Source organism: Microcaecilia unicolor, unplaced genomic scaffold (assembly GCF_901765095.1).
Source record: "Microcaecilia unicolor unplaced genomic scaffold, aMicUni1.1, whole genome shotgun sequence".
Taxonomy (NCBI): domain Eukaryota; kingdom Metazoa; phylum Chordata; class Amphibia; order Gymnophiona; family Siphonopidae; genus Microcaecilia; species Microcaecilia unicolor.
This window is the reverse complement of record NW_021963053.1, coordinates 6,830-25,586: the sequence shown is the minus strand read 5'-3', so window position 1 is coordinate 25,586 and position 18,757 is coordinate 6,830. Positions and strand designations below refer to the sequence as shown.

General features: G+C 43.4%; 1 protein-coding gene across 1 annotated transcript in view; it reads left to right on the top strand.

Annotated features, from left to right (window-relative positions):
- The window catches only part of LOC115458845 (mitogen-activated protein kinase 15-like), a gene marked incomplete at its 3' end in the record, with an annotated part of 180,960 nt that extends 170,519 nt beyond the window's left edge, over positions 1-10,441 (top strand). The window contains exons 11-12 of the mRNA XM_030188672.1: positions 9,399-9,504; positions 10,141-10,441. Of these exons, the coding sequence (XP_030044532.1) occupies positions 9,399-9,504; positions 10,141-10,441 (407 nt within the window). The remainder of the gene's footprint in view (positions 1-9,398; positions 9,505-10,140) is intronic.
- Between the last annotated feature and the right edge of the window lie 8,316 nt (positions 10,442-18,757).

Below are 18,757 nucleotides of genomic sequence, written 5' to 3'. Positions count from 1 at the left end.
TCACTGCTCCAATTTCTTCAGTGCTGGCGTTCCTGCAAGAAGGTCTGGAGAAAGGCCTGTCGCTCAGTTCCCTTAAAGTCTAGGTAGTGGCTCTGGCTTGCTTCAGGGGCCGCCTGAAGGGTGCTTCCCTGGCTTCACAGCCAGATGTGGTACGTTTTCTCAAGGGAGTTAATCACCTGCGCCCTCCTCTGCGCTCAGTGGTGCCTGCGTGGAATCTCAACCTGGTGCTAAGAGCCTTGCAGAAGCCGCCTTTTGAACCCTTGTCGAGGGCATCTCTGAAAGACCTGACGTTGAAAGCAGTCTTTTTGGTGGCTATCACTTCAGCCAGAAGAGTTTCCGAGCTCCAGGCACTCTCATGTCGAGAGCCTTTTCTGCAGTTCACTGAGGCAGGAGTGACTATTCGCACAGTGCCTTCCTTCCTGCCCAAGATTGTTTCTCGCTTCCATGTGAATCAGCAGCTCTGTCTCCCTTCCTTTCGTAGGGAGGACTACCCAGAGGAATACTCTGCTCTCAAATATCTGGATGTGAGACGAGTCATCATCAGATACTTGGAAGTGACCAATGATTTCCGGAAATCGGATCATCTGTTTGTCCTGTTTGCAGGTCCTCGTAAGGGTCTGCAGGCTGCTAAGCCTACAGTGGCAAGATGGGTCAAGGAAGCCATTGCAGCGGCTTATGTGGCCGCGGGGAAGGTGCCGCCTATCCAGCTGAAGGCTCACTCCACTAGAGCTCAGGCGGCCTCGATGGCAGAGGCCGGGTCCGTCTCCTTGGAAGAGATTTGCAAGGCGGCAACTTGGGCATCGGCCCATACCTTCTCCAGGCATTACCGCTTGACTGTGGCTGCTCGGGCGGAGGCCCGGTTTGGAGCTTCAGTGTTGCGGTCAGGGATTTCTATGTCCCGCCCTGGGTGAGTACTGCTTCGGTACATCCCACCAGTCTATGGATTGATCAGCATGATGATATGGAAGGTAAAATTATGTATCATACCTGATAATTTTCTTTCCATTAATCATAGCTGATCAATCCATAGCCCCTCCCAGATATCTGTACTGTTTATATTCTGGTTGCATTTCAGGTTCAAGTTTAGTCTTCAGTTCCTGTTCAGGAGGACTTCGTCTTCAAGTTTTTTCAATTGGATTCTTCAAGAGTTGAGACGAATTTGTGTTACAGTGAGCTGCTGCATTCCTCTCCCCTCCGTTTTACGGGGCTGGATTGAGACATAAATTCTACCGGCGCTCCCTCCCACTTCGTGCGGCTGTAGGGCAGCTTTGTACCCCTCCCGCTTCGGCGGTGTTAGGGTCAGTCAGCTCCTCCCGCGGTTGCGGTTGCAGGATAAGCCAGATCCCCCCGCATCGGCGGGGTGGTGTCCCTCCCTCGCTCCACGGGGTGACCTGGACGGATTCCCCTCCCCCACTTGTGTGGGGATGAGCTGGGTTAATTCCCCTCCCCCGTTTCGGCGGTGGTGAGCTGGGCAGAGTGTCCCTTTGTGGGTGTAATTCTCTAAGTGCTGAGTCCTGCGGATGGAGCTTTGATATCGACATACTGAGGAGTTTCCGGCAGCACATGACCACATATAGGGAGGCAAAAGCTTTGCTCTCTATCTCCACCTGCTGGTAGATGGACACAACCCACCAGTCTATGGATTGATCAGCTATGATTAATGGAAAGAAAATTATCAGGTTTGATACATAATTTTACCATAAGGTTCTTCAGCTTGGAAAAAAGACAGCTGAGACGGGAATATGATAAAATCACGAGTGGGGTGGAATGTTTAAATAGGGTGGGGTTATTTAACTTTTCCATACTCCATAACAAAAAAAACATGAGGATACTCCATGAAACTAAGGACCAACAGATCAGAAACAAATCATAGAAAGAGGGTTTTTTTCCATTTAACATTTAAGTTTTTAAATTTTTTATTGATGACAATCATAAAACATAAATTCTTCATATATAACAGTATCCACATCTGTGTACAGTTCTCCAATAGGAACCATTCAGTCAAATCTATTATACAGTCATCAAATTTTTCCCATATATATATTCTTCCCCCCTCCTCTCCCTCTCATTGTATTAAGTGAACATTATAACTTCTTTATGTAACTCCACCCTATGTGGTTATACATAACCTTACCGCAATAAAGTTTACTAAAGTACTGGGACTGTAGAGCACAACATTTTTAAGCACAACATGTCTCCTAGAGGACACTCAACTTTGATATCCATTGTGTTCAGTCATCCCACTTTAACTTTTTCTCCTCTCCTTCTATATCTACCTTGGTGGAAACTTACATCCTGAGTCATCCCATCTAGGTGTCATTCCCACATCCTAATCTGAACTAAAAGCTATTCTTAGGAGATTGAACCCTGGATCATAACACTTATCTAGTAATTAAACAACTAATCTTCCTACCCTTTCCCCCCTACTTCCCCTTTCTTGATTCCTTAACCGTTTAGATTAACAATCTCCCTTCCCCCCTATCTACCCCTCTGTCCCGTGGCTCTGCGTCCTCCTCAGTCTAGAACTCCTGACCTTCTCCATTGCCAGTAGTACTTTTACTCCATGCCTAATAGTCTAGATCTTGACTAAGAGAAAGAGTTTAACACTAAGCTTCTGGCTCGGTGGGATAAAGATTGAATATATGAATCCCAAACCAACAAAAATTGTTGTTTCCATCTAAAAGTAAGTCTGGCATATTGCGCTTCCAACAGCATCAAGTTATGCAGCCTGTTCCTTCACTGCCAAAAGGAGGGAGCCAAGTCGCTAGTCCACACCCTTAGAATAACTCTCTTACCCAACATCCCGGCCTTCCTAATTAAACTCTTTAAATGTCTGTGTTGTGATCCAAGGTCTTCAAATCGGTGTAATAGCAATCCCGTTGGGGACAGTTTAATGTATCTTCCTCCCAAACTCCTTAAATATTCAACTATGTTCACCCAGAATTTCCGGACCAGGGGGCAACTCCAAAAGGCATGTATAATTGAATTAGTGTCTATCTTACATTTTTTACAAATTGGGGTATCTATTCCTCCTGCTTTGAAAAGCCGTTCCTGTGTAAAATAAGCTCTGTGTATCATGCGGAAGTTGCGTTCTTGTAGCTCTGCACTCACCGATCCAGATGGTATTCGACCCACTAATTGGTGCAGATTAATCGATGCCCCTTGGGTACCCAAATCCTTAATCCATTTGTCCTGCAGTTCTTTTTTCTCCGGGGGGATTTGTATATCCTGTAATGCCCTTTTCAGGATTGATACCAAGACTCCATGGTCTTGGACGGGTTCAAAAAAGCTTAATACTCTCTGTCTAAGGGGGAACCCCTCTTCTTGTAAGGCCATAGTGCTAATATAATGTTGTGCCTGTCTATATGCAAACATATCTTTACCCTCTACCTTTCTGGAGCGTAATGTCGTCTCCCATGGTATAAGTGTCTTTTTTTCATCTAAGAGATCTCCAACATACTGAATCCCAACTTTTGCCCATTGCTTGAAACTCTGATTTTCCATCCACGGGGTAAACTCTACATTGCCCACCAACGGCAGTAAATCTGATTGCTGGTCATTTCCTTTCAATAAGGGAATCAAATATTTCCATTTCAGCCTAAGCGATTTCAGAAAGAGACCGGGCCTTTGTTCCTCGGGGATCCGAGTCCTCGGGCATTGGAACAAAGATAAAATATTCCATGTACCATATAAGGCTTACTCCAGTGCTCTAGGTGTGTATTGTTGAGTGTCTAGCATCCAATCTCCTAAATGTCGCAAGAGACAAGCCCAATTGTAACTCAGCATATCTGGAATTCCTAGTCCTCCTTGTCTCTAACCACCAACTAAATATCTAAAAGGGGTTCCAGGTTTTTTCCCTTGCCAGCAAAAATGGGATATCATTTTATAAAGCTCATCTACTTCTTTCTTTATGAGTTTAAGAGGAAATGTTTGTAGCATATAAAGCCACCTAGGAAACAAGATCATGCGAAACAACTGGATACGCCCATGTAAACGAAATCAGCAACAGGTGCCAGTTGGATAATGATTGTTTCGTCTGATCTAAGAGATATCTGACATTAAGATCATGTATCAAAAACGTTTTATAGGGCAGTTTAATTCCCAAATATTGAAAATGACGAGTAGCCCATTTTAAAGGAAAGTTGCCGTTCTATTGTCTTCGTATCAAGCTGTTAGTAGGCAACGCCAATGATTTATCTAAATTTAATTTAAACCCAGAGAAATCCCCAAATTCCTCAAAACTTTCCATCAACACAGGTAAAGAATTCCTGGGCTTAGTCAGGTGGACCAGTAAGTCATCGGCAAAAGCCAATATTTTAAACTCTTGATTTCTCATTTTGATCCCATTAATTTCTGGGTTCATCACTATCTCCATAATCAGTGGGTCTATGCTAAGCACAAACAGTAATGGGGAAAGCGGACAGCCCTGTCTGGTCCCCCTTTGCAATGTAATAGCTTCTGATCTGGTTCCATTAACCCAAATCACTGCCATTGGTTGTTTATACAATGCCTGCACTGCTCGAACCCAGGTCCCCTCAAAACCATAGGCTGTTAAAGTAGCAAACAAGAATTCCCAACTTACTCTATCAAACGCCTTCTCTGCATCAAAACTTATGAGCAGAGAAGGCATTTCATATCTTTCCACCTACTCCATTGATGCCCAGATTTTCCTCATATTTTTTGCAATTGTTCTTTCCCTTACAAATCCCGCTTGACTACTCTCAATCAGCAAAGGTAGAATTATTGCCAGCCGATTAGCTAAAATTTTTGCATACATCTTGGCCTTCACATTGATTAAGGAAATGGGCCGGTAAGATGTTGCGCTTTCTGGGTTCCTGCCCGGCTTAAGCAAGACCACTATCTTAGCTTCTTTCAATGAGTCTGATATATCTCCATTTTCTATGAATTTATTAAACTGAGCTGTCAGGGGTGTGCTAATCTGCTGTCGGAGAATTTTATAAAATTCATATCGAAACCCATCTGGGCCCGGAGCCTTACTTAACGTCCCTTGTTGTATCACCTGATTCACTTCATCCTCTGTGATTTCTTGATTCAGCCTATCTCGATCTACTTCCTTTAAACTTGGCAATACACGTCCTTCTAAATAGGCTCGACTCTCCAAAACATCCTGAGATGGGCGTGTGTAAAGCTCTTGATAATATTTTTGGAAAGTAGCAGCTATTTCTTCATCTGTTCGTACCATTCGGCCCCCAGTTGTCTTAAGTTGTAAAACCTTTTGCTTTCTGGTTTTCCTGTTAACCAGACCAGTAGCATTCTCCCTTGTTTGTTATCATGGAGATATAATTGATATTTATAATACTGCAGCGACTTAACAGCCCTAGCATGTAACTGAGTTTTCAAGGCGGCCTGTATCGCCAAAAGATTCATTTTGTTTTGTGCGGAGGGTCTAACCGCCCAATGTTTCCTGGCTTCTCCTACCTGTTTATTTAATCTAATAATATCTTTGTCTCATCTTTTTGTTATAGCTCGTATAAGCAATTATAACCCCCCTTAATACTGCCTTTGCGGTATCCCAAAAAAGTATGGGGTCATCACCATGTACTGCATTATGTACCTGATATTCTTGCCATTGCTTCCCTAGGTGCTCCTTAAAATCCCTATCATGGATCAAATATGTTGGAAATTGCCATTGGAATTGCTGCCCCTGTCCTGAGTGACCCCTCATTGTCCACCATACATAAGCGTGATCCGAGACCCCATAGGGTCCAATTCCTGCATCTTGAACTCTCGCAAACAAGGAGCTGGAAAGAAGCCAATAATCTATGCGAGCTTGTGAGGAGTGAGCTCTAGAAATATGAGTATAATCTTTTTCATTCGGGTGGAGCAAACGCCACACATCCACTAAATCTAAGGCCTCGCATAGCATTGGGATTTCCTTCTGAATTGTCCTCTCATTTGCCCTCTGGCCTTTTGAGGAGTCCATACCTGGATCACTGACCGTGTTCAAATCACCTCCCATAATCACTGGAATTCCCTCATGCTGAGCTAGGGCATGGACCAGCGACTTAAAAAATGCCTTACTATATACACTGGGCGTGTAAATGTTAGCCAGAAAAAATGGCTGTTGATTAATTAGCACTTTGGCTATGACATATCTCCCGTCTTCTCCTTGCCAACTATTTTTAATTTGAACATCCAATGTTTTCCGGAATAATATCATTACCCCTGCCTTACCATGTTGAGCTGGGGCCTCTATCAGTGACCCAACCCACCATCTTTTGAATTTAGCATGTTCCACTGATGTAAGGTGTGTCTCCTGCAGAAAGGTGACATCTGCTTTTTGTCTGTTTAATAATTGGAGAATTTTTTGGCGTTTTATCGGTGATTTTACTCCTCCCACATTCCAGGATATAAATTTCAATGGGTTCATCCTTCCCCTTTCAACTTCCATTTAATCTCAACTGTCAATTTCCCCACTTTCAGGAGAGTCGACCCAGCCTCCAACTCTCCCTCCTTATCTCCGTATACTTCCAGTATATTGTCATGAGTCATGTCCGGTTCCCTCCCGGGGAAGCGCAGAGCCACTCCCACCCTCCCCTCTTTGAAATCCCCCCCCCCTCCATATTTCTTCCCCTCAGTACCCCATAGTTCTTTAAACTACCTCTTTGGAGGCGTGCCCGTCCACAGCAATTCCGTGGTTGGCTTCTCCTATCCGATCACCCTCAGAGAGGAGCCCCCCCCCCCCCCCCCCCCCGAACAGCCTATCCACTGACCGTCAGTTTTTTTTACTTTTTCTAATTTGACAAATAATATATTTAACCTGTAGCTCATTTTGCTATCCACCCTCGTCTGTGTCAGTATTTCAGGTCAGCTAATGTGATATACCCTTCTTTAGTGCATGTAATTAACCAAGCATTATATAGTCAAAACTCCATCAAATCAAATATCACAGTGGAACTTTCATTCTTTTTCATTCATTCACAGCATAGTATACATCCTTCATCCCCTTGTAGTTCACCACTGATCTCCCCCCACTCTCTTCATTTATATATTCCGTTAAGTCCAGCATTCTGCTCTGCCATGTATCGCTCCCCGCTTCGCATCCATATAGCCAACAGGTCCCCCAGTGTAACAGCGGGCTCTCCAATTCTGCTGATTTTACAAGTTATTATTGATTTCAAATCCAATACAATACAGTCGTCAGGAAGGGAATAATTTTTAAATTATGTTCAAATCGCGTCCCCTTCCTTACCGACATGCTTGTCTACTCGCTACCTCCGTGTGAACTAGGAGGTGGGGTGCAGAATGGGTCTCTCCAATCCCCGATATTTCACCACTATTCCCCTGGGGACCACTGGACCTTTTCGGGTCACTTGCCGCGTGTATGTTGATCCATAAATTTCCATGCTTACCAAATTTGCTTAGTGTCCTGGTCCATCTCCCATCAGCCAGATGTATTCCAAATTTCCAACATAAACATAATTTGTCTTCATTAAGTTGTTATTATCCAAGCGTCATCACCCTTCTCGTCTTCATGCTTGCGTTGCTCGCGGTCTCAGGCCACTACTGTTTTTCAGCTCTCTCTCATTGCTGCGATGCGTGATTATTTAGAAACGCCCGTGCCGCTTCAGGTGTCTCCAAGATGGTTGCTTTTCCGTCTGTAAATACTTTCAAGCGAGCTGGATATAACAATGCAAATTGCACTTGTCGCTGATGTAAGGCTGAGCATATGGGTGAGTACGCCTTCCTTAGCTGCGATACGCTAGTGGAAAAGTCTTGGAAACATAAAACTGACTTATTTTCATACTGCAGCGGGCCTTTTGCCCGAATTGCTTTTAGAAGTTCCATCTTGGGAGCATAGTTCAGCAGCTTAAGAATAACCACTCTTGGTTTCGCGTCACCGTTCCATTTCGGGCCTAACCTATGGGCCCATTCGATCCTGAGTGGTCCGCTTGCTGACTATGTATGGAGCTTGGTCCACAGCCACTCCTCCAGGAACGGGCGCAACTCTGCATCTGTGATAGTTTCAGGTATGCCCACTAATTGGAGGTTTGCTCTTCTAGACCTATTCTCCAAATCATCTAATTTATTCTCTAGGTCTGTGAGCTTTGCAGTGATTGCCCCGTTGTCCATATCAATTTTCTGTACGCGGTCTTCAAGATCGGAAATTTGTTGACACGAGGCTGTGAACTCGCCCGTGAGCGCTTCCATTTTCTCATCAAGCTTTTCAAGTTTGTCTGATAACTTCTGAAATTTTGAATCCAGCGATGTATTTAGGGCCTGGGTGACTTCTGTGATGATTTCGGCCACCCACGCGGAACTGACTGTACTCGAGCTTTCCTCTTCTACAGCCACCATTTTATGGACCTCCGCCGCCTTCTCTCTCCTTGTTTCCTTGGCGTTTTTGTTGCTATTTGTACTTTGTGGTCGCGATTGTACTGCTCGATCAGTTTATCTTGGCAGCCCTCACAAAAGCGATGGTCACGGTCTAATTTTTATGCTACAATTTGCTGTTCTTTCAGCCGAGGGATGGGAGCTCCTCTCCTCCACGTCTGCTATTCAGCGTGGCATCACGTGACCTCTATTTAACATTTAATTAAGCTGTGGAATCCTTTGCCAGAGGACGTGGTCAGGGTCACTAACTAACATAGAAGGCCCTTTCAACTTCAAAAGGATACTTGAAATTCCACAGGCAGCATGCCCTCTATGCCTTCCAGTAACCCCATGACATGAATATTATTTGTGCAATTCCAATTGCTCACATCTTTCATCTCAGTTTGCACCTCTCTCAGGTGCTTTCTGTCTACCTGGCAAAATTGCATTTTAAAATTTGCGTCTCAGTTTGAGTAGTTCTTTCAGTGCACACATTCATCTCAATACCCAGCTTCATTATTTCTGCTCAGAGTACCACAATACTGTGAGCACTCTTTTTTAATCATCATTTGTATAGTATGCAGCTCCTCCATTATTGGACCGTGCAGCTCCTGAATCTCCTGACAGGCTGCCATCTTGACTTGAACAGGTAAGTCTTGCTTCAGTCATTTCCCTCCACTCACCCCAGAAAGCTCTTTTTCTTTTGCTTTCCACCTGCCATGATTTCCAATCTTTTATCACTGTCGGACTACTGGAAAGATTACTGTAAACTTCCCATGGAGACTTTAAATTGTCACTCTTCCTCTCTGAATCAGTCTTAGGCAGCCATCTGTGTGCATCACCAAGCTCTGTCTTGTCAGCATAGATTTTTTTTTATCTTAGAAGAAGGTTAGAGGGAAATGTTGGTCTGAGTAGCAGTGATGGGACAGAAGTCAGGCAAGGGGTGAGGAGGTAATGTTATGAGGCGCAGTGAGGGTTGGGGGGGGGGTGTTAGAACAAGTCTGAATAACAAAGAATGAGAAGGTAGAATTTAACAGTAAGAGCACAATGTGTCTTCTCTGTAGGTTCCACTGTCCTTTAAGGGAGCCTGCCCTGGATTATGATGTTATTCTTCCTGTTGATGATGATATCCAATTGTCTGTGGCCGAATATCGTAATAAGCTTTATGAGGTAATTCTTTCTCTTTCTTTCTTTCTGTACATTTACACTGAAACATGTTTGTAAGTTGTAGAACCAAGGTGTCATGATATGGAGCCCCAAAGGGTAGAATTGGCAGCAACATCATGAAATATTTTTTTTACAGAATAGTTGGTAGGTGCCTGGTATTTTTTTTTTCCCAAGGGAGGTGGTGGAGAGAAAACCAGTAATAGAGCTTGGAATAAAGAGATAATCCCAGGATAATGAAGCACTGGGTAATTTGCACAGAGCAGCAATTAAACCCCAAAAATGCACTGATATGAATGATATGACTATATTGCAGAGTAATTAGTGGAGAAGCTGTGTACAATAGAATTGGGCTTAGTTAGAATTTTAATTTGCTGTGTTTTCTTAAAGGTATTTTTGTTAGCCTGCATAGAGCAGTGGATACTGTATTAACAGGTGATATACTGTGCTACTGTTTATTTTTTAGTGGACTATCACCTGATACTTGTTTTTATTTCCTGTAGCTCAGCCCATGTTTGATTTATTGGGCAAGAGAAGCTGTCATAGTTCCACTCCTTCTCCCTTCTGCCTTCCATGTAGACACGTCTTCACTTGATCTATTTTATAATTGTATTTACCCATCCTGTTTTCATTCTTTTTCAGATGATCCTAGAAAGAAAGACACACATTCGTCGTCAGAAGCGTGATGTACAGAAGAAAGTGTCTACCTCTGGTGCTGTAATAGAGAAGTCTGAAGCAAAGGAATTAAACACTTCAAGAGCTGCCTTTGTCAGAGAAAATCAGAAGGATGTGAAGGAGCCCAAGTCTCCTGTTCCAAAAAACATTTCCAAAGCAGAAGCAATAATTGAGCCTCAAGACAACAGCATACTCAGTGAGAAACCAGTCCAGAGTCCCAAAACCAACTTGCCAGCATACAATCCAATAACACACACTGTCTCTCAAAGTATGTACAACATTCTCTGTGTCTGGGGGATGTATGTAATACACCTTTTGCGATGTCACGCTCCTTCTTGCTTCTTGTACAGCTGTCTTTCTACATGGCTCATAATTATCTCGTATAAGCCTTCTGCTTTTGGCAAGAGATGTGACAAATTACCATTTAAACAGTAGATGTTTCTAAGAGAGAAAATTAACTTAAGTCTAGTTGAAAACCTTCTAACGTCTCTCATCCTGGAAAAAGACACATTATTACCCAGCAATAACATGAAAAACAGTGGTGGATAGTCAAAACAATTGGCTAGAAGAGGGGAGGGATCAGAGGCATTCCAAGCTGGGCCTAATCGATAAACAGCGGCAATATAAAGACTCTATCCACTTTATTTTTTTAAGTAGGAATGCATAAATTGTAGCTTACATTGATAAATTATTCATTTAAATTTAGGACTGAAAGACATCTAGATAGGTTATCTGAGTATCTTTAAACAGCAGCCATTCCACTGAATAATGAGCTCATAGATTGACAGCTTTCTTAATAATACTTAATATTATTATAGCACTACTGGGCATTCTAAGTGATACCTGAGGGTTGAGTAAACGTGGATAAAGGTGAGCTGGTCAGTATTGTTACTTTACATTACAAGGCTTATATTCCGCCAACACCTGACCAGTTTGACGTGGATAACAAAGGAATAAGGGACAACTCCCAATACATATTTCAAATCTCAATAATTATAACATATTTACTCATTGCTTAAAGGAATCTAGAAACAGTGATGTCTTCAGTTTCTTTCTAAAACCTAAATAATCAGTGTCGCATTTAATAAAATTTATAGCCCAGTGTACTTTTTCCTCTTTCCTTTCTGCAGTTTGTAGTTCTTTTCCAGCCTGTTGTACAGGGCTGTGATACCCATGTGAAGGACAATATATCACATTTTTAATAAACTAACTAAACTAATGGACATCAGTAGAAAGTTCCAACTAGAACTAAAGATTCTTTGATATTTAACATATATAGTTTTTAATTTTTATTTACAAATATTCCAAATAACATACAAGATTATTCTTGAACCAGAAACACAGAAAATAATTGTAACAGAGGAAAAAAATGATACCATTAGAAAATATACAATCTTCATTAGACCACAATAATATAAAGAGGGGAGTGAACTAAGAAATTAAAGGAGACCCAAAGAAGTAAGTAAACATTAGAAAGAAAAGCTTAACATAATCACATGTTCTGTCTTCCATTCAATCTAGGAAGGGTAAAGAATCTTGATGCTGCATTTTTGCTGGCTTACCACTATAGATGTATTGTTAGCCCCCCTTCCCCCCCAATCTAAGTATATATTCTCTCCTGATCAATTTGCAAGCCTTTCTGGATATTAAGAAGGTTTATGTAGGAGGAGGATGTGCAGGATTATCGAATAGATATTTAACATATCTGGTGAATTTTCAATAGGTATTTCACAAAGTACCTCCTGAACAACTCCTGAGGAAATTACGAATTAGTTAAAAGATAGATTAAAAAAAAACAAAAAACAGAGAGTAGGGTTAAATGGTCAGTATTCTCAATGGGGAAGGGTTCATGGGGAAGTGATGCATATGGTAAAGAGGAACTCAAACTATGGCTACATGATGCAAGGTTCCATATTAGGAGTCACCTACCAGGAAAAGGATCTAGGTGTCATCGTGGATGCAGTGTGCAGCGGCTGCTAAGAAAGCAAATAGAATGTTAGAAGTTATTAGGAAAGGAATGGAAAATAAAACTGATAATACCTTGTATCAAATGATTCTAGTCACCACATCTCAAAACAGATATAGCGAAATTAGAAAAAGTATAGAGAATGGCAATGAAAATGATAAAAGGGATGGGACGACTTCCCTATGAGAAAAGGCTGAAGAGGCTAGGGTGTTCAGCTTGGGGAAGAGATGGCTGATGGGGAGGTATGATGGAGGTCTGTAAAATAGTGGAGTGCAGCAGGTAGACATGAATTGCTTGTATACTCTTCGCAAGAATACAAGAACTAGGGGCATGCAATGAAGCTACTAAGTAGTAAATTTAAAACAAAGCAGAGAAAGTTTTCTTTATTCAATGAGATGAAAACGTAGCGGAATTCAAAAATGCATGGGATAAACACAAAGGAATCCTGTTGAGAAGGAATGGATCCACAGTAGCTTAGTGGAGATTGGGTGTCAACACCGGTAATTGGAAAGAGCTAGTGCTGGGCAGACTTCTACAGTCTGTGCCTTGAAAATGGCAAGGACAAATGAAGGTCAGGTTGCATATAAAGTTGCACATACAATGAATTTATCTTGTTTAGCAGACTGGATGGGCCATACAGTTCATCTGCCATCATCTACTATGTTATTATGAATTGGTGGAGGGGTAGCATTGTATGTTAAGGAGGGCCTTGAATCAAATAGATTGAAAATTCTGCAGCATACAAAATACATCTTGGAATCCCTACAGATTGAAATTCCATGTGTAAAAGGGAAAATGATATTGATAGGATTGTACTACTGTCTACCTGGCCAGAATGAAGAGACAGATATAGAAATGTTATCAGAAATTAGGGAGGCTAACAAACTGAGAAACACAGTAATAATGGGTGACTTCAATTACCCCGATATTGACTGGGTAAATGTAACATCAGGGCATGCTAGGGAGGTAAAATTCCTTGACAAAATCAAGGACTGCTTTATGGAGCAGCTTGTACAGGAGCTGACAAGAGAAGGAAAAATTCTAGACCTAATCCTTAGTGGAGCGCATGATCTGGTGCGGGAAGTAATGGTGATGGAGCCGCTTGATAACAGTGATCATAATATGAACAGATTTGATATCAGCTCTGGACTAAGTACACATAGAACATCTTATATGTTAGCATTTAACTTTCAAAAAGGAGACTATGATAAAATTATTATTTATTATTATTATTTGTTGCATTTGTATCCCACATTTTCCCACCTATTTGCAGGCTCAATGTGGCTTACATTATTCCGTAATGGCGATCACCATTTCCGGAATGAGAAATACAGGAGGTATTGCATTAAAGTTCATAAGTGACAGAGTAGATTAAGCAGTCAAGTGTAGAGAATTCATATTCGGAATGAGAAATAGAGTGGTATTGTGTTAGAGTTCATTCGTGACAGAGTAACTGAAGCAGTCAAGTACAGAGTGTTCAGTTTTGTCCAGTTCTGGTATAAGTTTCGTTTCAGGTGTTTAGGATAGATCATTGTGGTATGCCTTATTGAACAGGTTGGTTTTTAGTGATTTTCGGAAGTTAGTTAGGTCGTGCATTGTTTTTATGGCTTTTGGTAGTGCATTCCATAGTTGCGTGCTTATGTAGGAGAAGCTGGATGCATATGTTGATTTATATTTTAGTCCTTTGCAGCTGGGGTAGTGGAGATTCAGGAATGTGCGTGCTGACCTTTTTGTATTCCTGATTGGTAAGTCTATGAGGTCTGACATGTAGACCGGGGCCTTGCCGTGAATGATTTTATGAACCAGAGTGCAAATTTTGAACGCAATACGTTCTTTAAGTGGGAGCCAGTGTCATTTTTCTCTTAGGGGTTTGGCGCTTTCATATTTCGTTTTTCCAAATATGAGTCTGGCTGCTGTGTTTTGGGCAGTCTGGAGTTTCTTAATGATTTGTTCTTTGCATTCGGCATAGATTGCATTGCAGTAATCTAGGTGGCTTAACACCAGTGATTGTACCAGGCTGCGGAATATTTCCCTTGGGAAGAAAGGTTTTACTCTTTTGAATGGAACATTTTCTTTGTTGTATTTTTTGCATGGCTTTCTAGTGTGAGGTTTCGGTCGATTGTGACTCCGAGAATTTTTAGGCTATCTGAAACAGGAAGGGTGTAGTTTGGGGTGTTTATAGTGGTGGGTTTGTTCGTCTTATATTATGATGAGAGGATGAGACATTGTGTTTTTCTGCGTTGAGTTTTAATTGAAATGCATCCGCCCATGAATTCATGATTTGGAGGCTGTGTGTGATTTCATTTGTGATTTCTTGTAGATCGTGTTTGAACGGGATGTAGATCGTGACATCATCTGCGTAGATGTAGGGATTAAGGCCTTGGTTGGATAGCGATTTGGCTAGAGGTGTCATCATTAGGTTGAAAAGGGTCGATGAAAGCGGTGATCCTTGGGGTACTCTGCATTCTGGTTTCCATGGTGATGATGTATTCGAATTTGATATCACTTGGTATGTTCTTGCGGTTAGGAAGCCTTTGATCCAACTAAGTACACTTCCTCCAATCCCAAAGTATTCTAGGATGTTTAATAGTATTTTATGGCTTACCACGGCGAACGCGCTGGACATGTCAAATTTTAGGAGAAGTACACTATTGCCAGTTGCAATTGCTTGTTTGAATTTGGTTAGGAGAGTGATTAGTACTGTTTCGGTGCTGTGGTTGGATCAAAATCCTGATTGTGATTCATGTAATATTGAGAATTTGTTTAAGTATTCAGTAAGCTGCTTGGTTACCATACTTTCCATTAGTTTGATTTCCAGAGGGATAGCTGCTACCGGGCAGTAGTTGGTTATGTCATTTGCTTTTTTCTTTGAATCTTTAGGTATTGGGGTGAGTAGTATGTTTCCTTTATCCTTAGGGAAGAGTCCGTGTTGTAACATGTAGTTGAGGTGCGACGTGAGGTCTGTTATGAAGCGTTGAGGGGCGGATTTAATAGGTTGTTGGGGCATATGTCCAGTTTACAGTGGGATTTTGTGAACCTGTTGATCGCTTGGGTGACGGTTTCATCAGTAAGTAGAGCGAAGTTTGTCCAGATTCGGTCTGCTGGATATTCATCAAGGATTGGGTTCAGACAGTTAAAGAATTTTTCGTGGGCGGTGGTATTAAGTGGTAACATGATTCATAGCTTTATAATTTTCTTGTTGAAGTATTGTAAAGTGCCCCAACTCCCACCTCCTCCCAGAGGAACAATTGAAGCACATAGGAGCCCTTCTACATATGCTATAGACTCAGGCCTACTTGCTGCCAGAATGAGTAAATGCTCTTGTTGCCGTCTCCACTCAGGTTCAGAGCAGCCAGCAAGTCACAGCTCAGCAGATGTTGAGATGGGCCACATGCCTCCACTATTTATGTTACTCCCCTGGCTCACCTCCATTTGAGGAGCACCTAATGTACCTTTGCTTCCCAGTAGCATCAGTCCATGGGGAACCTTGCAGACATCATCTCCGTAACCCCAGTCGTTTCTCTAGTGGATGATAAGCCCAATTTGGTCCTGGGACTTCTGTTCCAAATTCCACCACCTAAGCGGATGCTAACAACAGATGTGTCCAATCTAGGATGGGGAGCTTATGTAGATGGGCTTCACACCCAAGGTCTTTGGTCTGCTGAGGAGGCTTTACTTCATATCAGCCTCCTGGAGCTGCAGGCGATTTGGAATGTTCTAAAGACTTTCAGAGATTGGCTGCTGAACTAAATTATTCTGATTCAAACAACCAGGCAGCCATGTATTATGTCAACAATCAGAGTACGGGCTCATACCCCTTGTGTCAGGATGCATCGGGATGTGGCAGTGGGCCATCAGCCATGGCATATTGCCCTGAGCCACACACCTGGTAGGGAAAAAGAAAGGCCCGGTGGACAGAATGAGCAGGGTAATGCAACCTCATGAGTGGTCTCTCAACATGGGCATTGGCCAGAACATCTTCTGAGAGTGAGGCACCCCTTAGTGGATCTTTTTGCCACTCACCTCAGTTCCACTCCAGGCTCAGGTCACATTTCAGACTAGCATCAGATGCATTCCTTCTTAATTGGGGGAAGGGTCTCCTGTATGCTTGTCCTCCAATCCCTCTGATAGGGAAGACTCTGCTAAAACTCAAGCAGGGCCGAGATACTATGATCCTTATTGTACCATACTGGCCAAGACAGATCTGATTCCTTCTTTTTCTGGAGTTGTACTCCAAGGAGCTGAGGATATTGAACTACTTTCAGACTCTCATCACTCAGAACAAGGGGTCTCTTCTGCATTCCAACCTTCCGTCCCTGACCCTCATAGCCTGGATGCCTGGGGGTGTCTCCAGAGGCCTGTTGGCTTCCAGGAAAGATTCCGCTATCCTTTTTAAGTGTCATCTGGTGTGAAGGCAGGGCCCTAGATCCCAGTGCAGCTCCTTGTGACTTTAAGCAAGTCACTTAATCTTCCATTGTCCTGGGTACAAAATAAGTACCTGCTGTTTTCAGTGAACCTGGTAGCTAGGTATTCCCATGTGTGAGAATCATTGTCCTCCTTGTTTTCAGGGGAGAAAAGCAGTTACTCACCTGTAGCAGGTGTTCTCCAAAGTCATGATTGTGACTATATCCCATGCCTTTACTCACCTTGCCCCCAGGTGACCGGGCTCTGTGGTTGCTGTAGACTATTTTTTTCCCTGTTTCCCAGACATCTTCCAGGTTCCATTCCGGTCCTGATGTTCCAGCACTCCAGACTTGCCCTGATGCTTCTACTGACAAGCCTCACCTGTGACCTCCTCTGCAATTGCCTTTATCCTGAGAATTACATAAGTACATAAGTAATGCCACACTGGGAAAAGACCAGGGGTCCATCGAGCCCAGCATCCTGTCCACAACAGCGGCCAATCCAGGCCAAGGACACCTGGCGAGCTTCCCAGACTTGCCTTTGCAACAGAGGTCTTCAGATGTGCTTTCGTCTGTGAGTGCTTGTTGCAGCTCTAGCTCTGCTAGTTCTTTTCTTGTGTGCCTTTAGCTTTAGTTCCTTACTGTTTGTAGCTGCCCTGCTTGTCTTCAGTTCTAGCTTCCTTACTATTGTTTCTACTACTACTACTACTGCCCTGTGTGTCTTTAGCTTCAGTTCCCTACTGTTTGTAGCTGCCTTGCTTGTCTTCAGTCCTAGCTTTCGTACTATTGCTTTTGCCCTGTGTGTCTTTAGCTTCAGTTCCCTACTGTTTGTAGCTGCCTTGCTTGTCTTCAGTCCTAGCTTCCGTACTATTGCTTTTGCCCTGTGTGTCTTTAGCTTCAGTTCCCTACTGTTTGTAGCTGCCTTGCTTGTCTTCGTACTGTGTGTTTCTGCTCTGTCTGTCTTCAGCTTTAGTTCCCTTTCTGGTTGTATCACCCTGTTTGTCCTAGCTTCTGCCCTACCCTGCTTGTGTCTGCTTTGTGTGAATATCCTGAATCCAGTTCCAGTCCAACCGAGCCAATTCTGTTCCAGCATTTGGTTCCAGTCCAGCCAAGCCAAGTCCGCTCCAGCATTTGGTTCCAGCCAAGCCAAGTCTGTTCCAGCATTTGGTGGTTCCAGTCCAGCCAAATCTGTTTCAGCATTTGGTTCCAGTCCAGCTAAGCCAAGTCTGTTCCAGCATTTGGTTCCAGTCCAGCCAAGCCAGTTCCAGCAGTTTGGGTGGTTATCCTGCTGTTGCCGGTCTCTGGCAGCAGCCCAAGGCTCACTGCTCCGGATCGCCCGTAGCAGTGTGACATCCAAGGACCGCAGGACTCACATCTTCTCTTACCTCTCCTTTCACCTCCTCCAGGAGTTGTATTCTTCTGCTTTGGTATTGTACTGATGGTCCTATGTAGTCATGCTGGACAGAAAGGCACTCATGCATGCATGATGAGAAACTGCCAAAAGCTTAAAGCTGTAGAATGCAGGGTAGCATTCACACCGGGGCTCTGTCGGATGATGTCACCCATGTGTGAGAATTTGTATCCTTCTGCCCTCAGAGAGCACCTGCTACATGTGAGTAACTTCACTTTCTCCGAGGACAAGCAGGCTGCTTGTTCTCACATGTGGGTTGACGTCCGTGTCGGCCCAGAGAACAGCAAATTTTTCCAAGCAAAAATATAAAAGTTTTGCCAAAGTCTTCTGGTGCACATGCGCGGACGACTTCCCGCCCATCGCGCGAGCATGCCCCTTCAGTTCTTTTTTTGTCTGTGAAGAGGTGACAAGATTTTCTAGTCTCCTTGTTTTGGCCCAGGAACAAGAGTCTTGTCTTGTCTCTTTTGATGGTGAGCCCTTAGGTCCCCTAAGGCCCCGAAAGACCTCGGAAGACAGCCGTGCAACCCCAAATCTTCACCCGCGGCGGCCGCCGTTCACCAAGGGTTGAGCCCTCAGCTGCAGGCGGCCAGCAGGACTGCTGGAACCGCGGGGTTGACGGGTGGCCTGGCCGGCAGTCAGCAAACACAGTCTATGACAACGGCTACCAAGGCAGCTAGCAATCTGAGGCTAAACAGTAGCACAGTCTCTGGGTAGTGGCTAGCAAGGGCGGCTAGTCCTCCGTGGGTAACAATCACAGTCTCTGGATAGTGGCTAGCAAGGGCGGCTAGTCCTCCGTGGGTAACA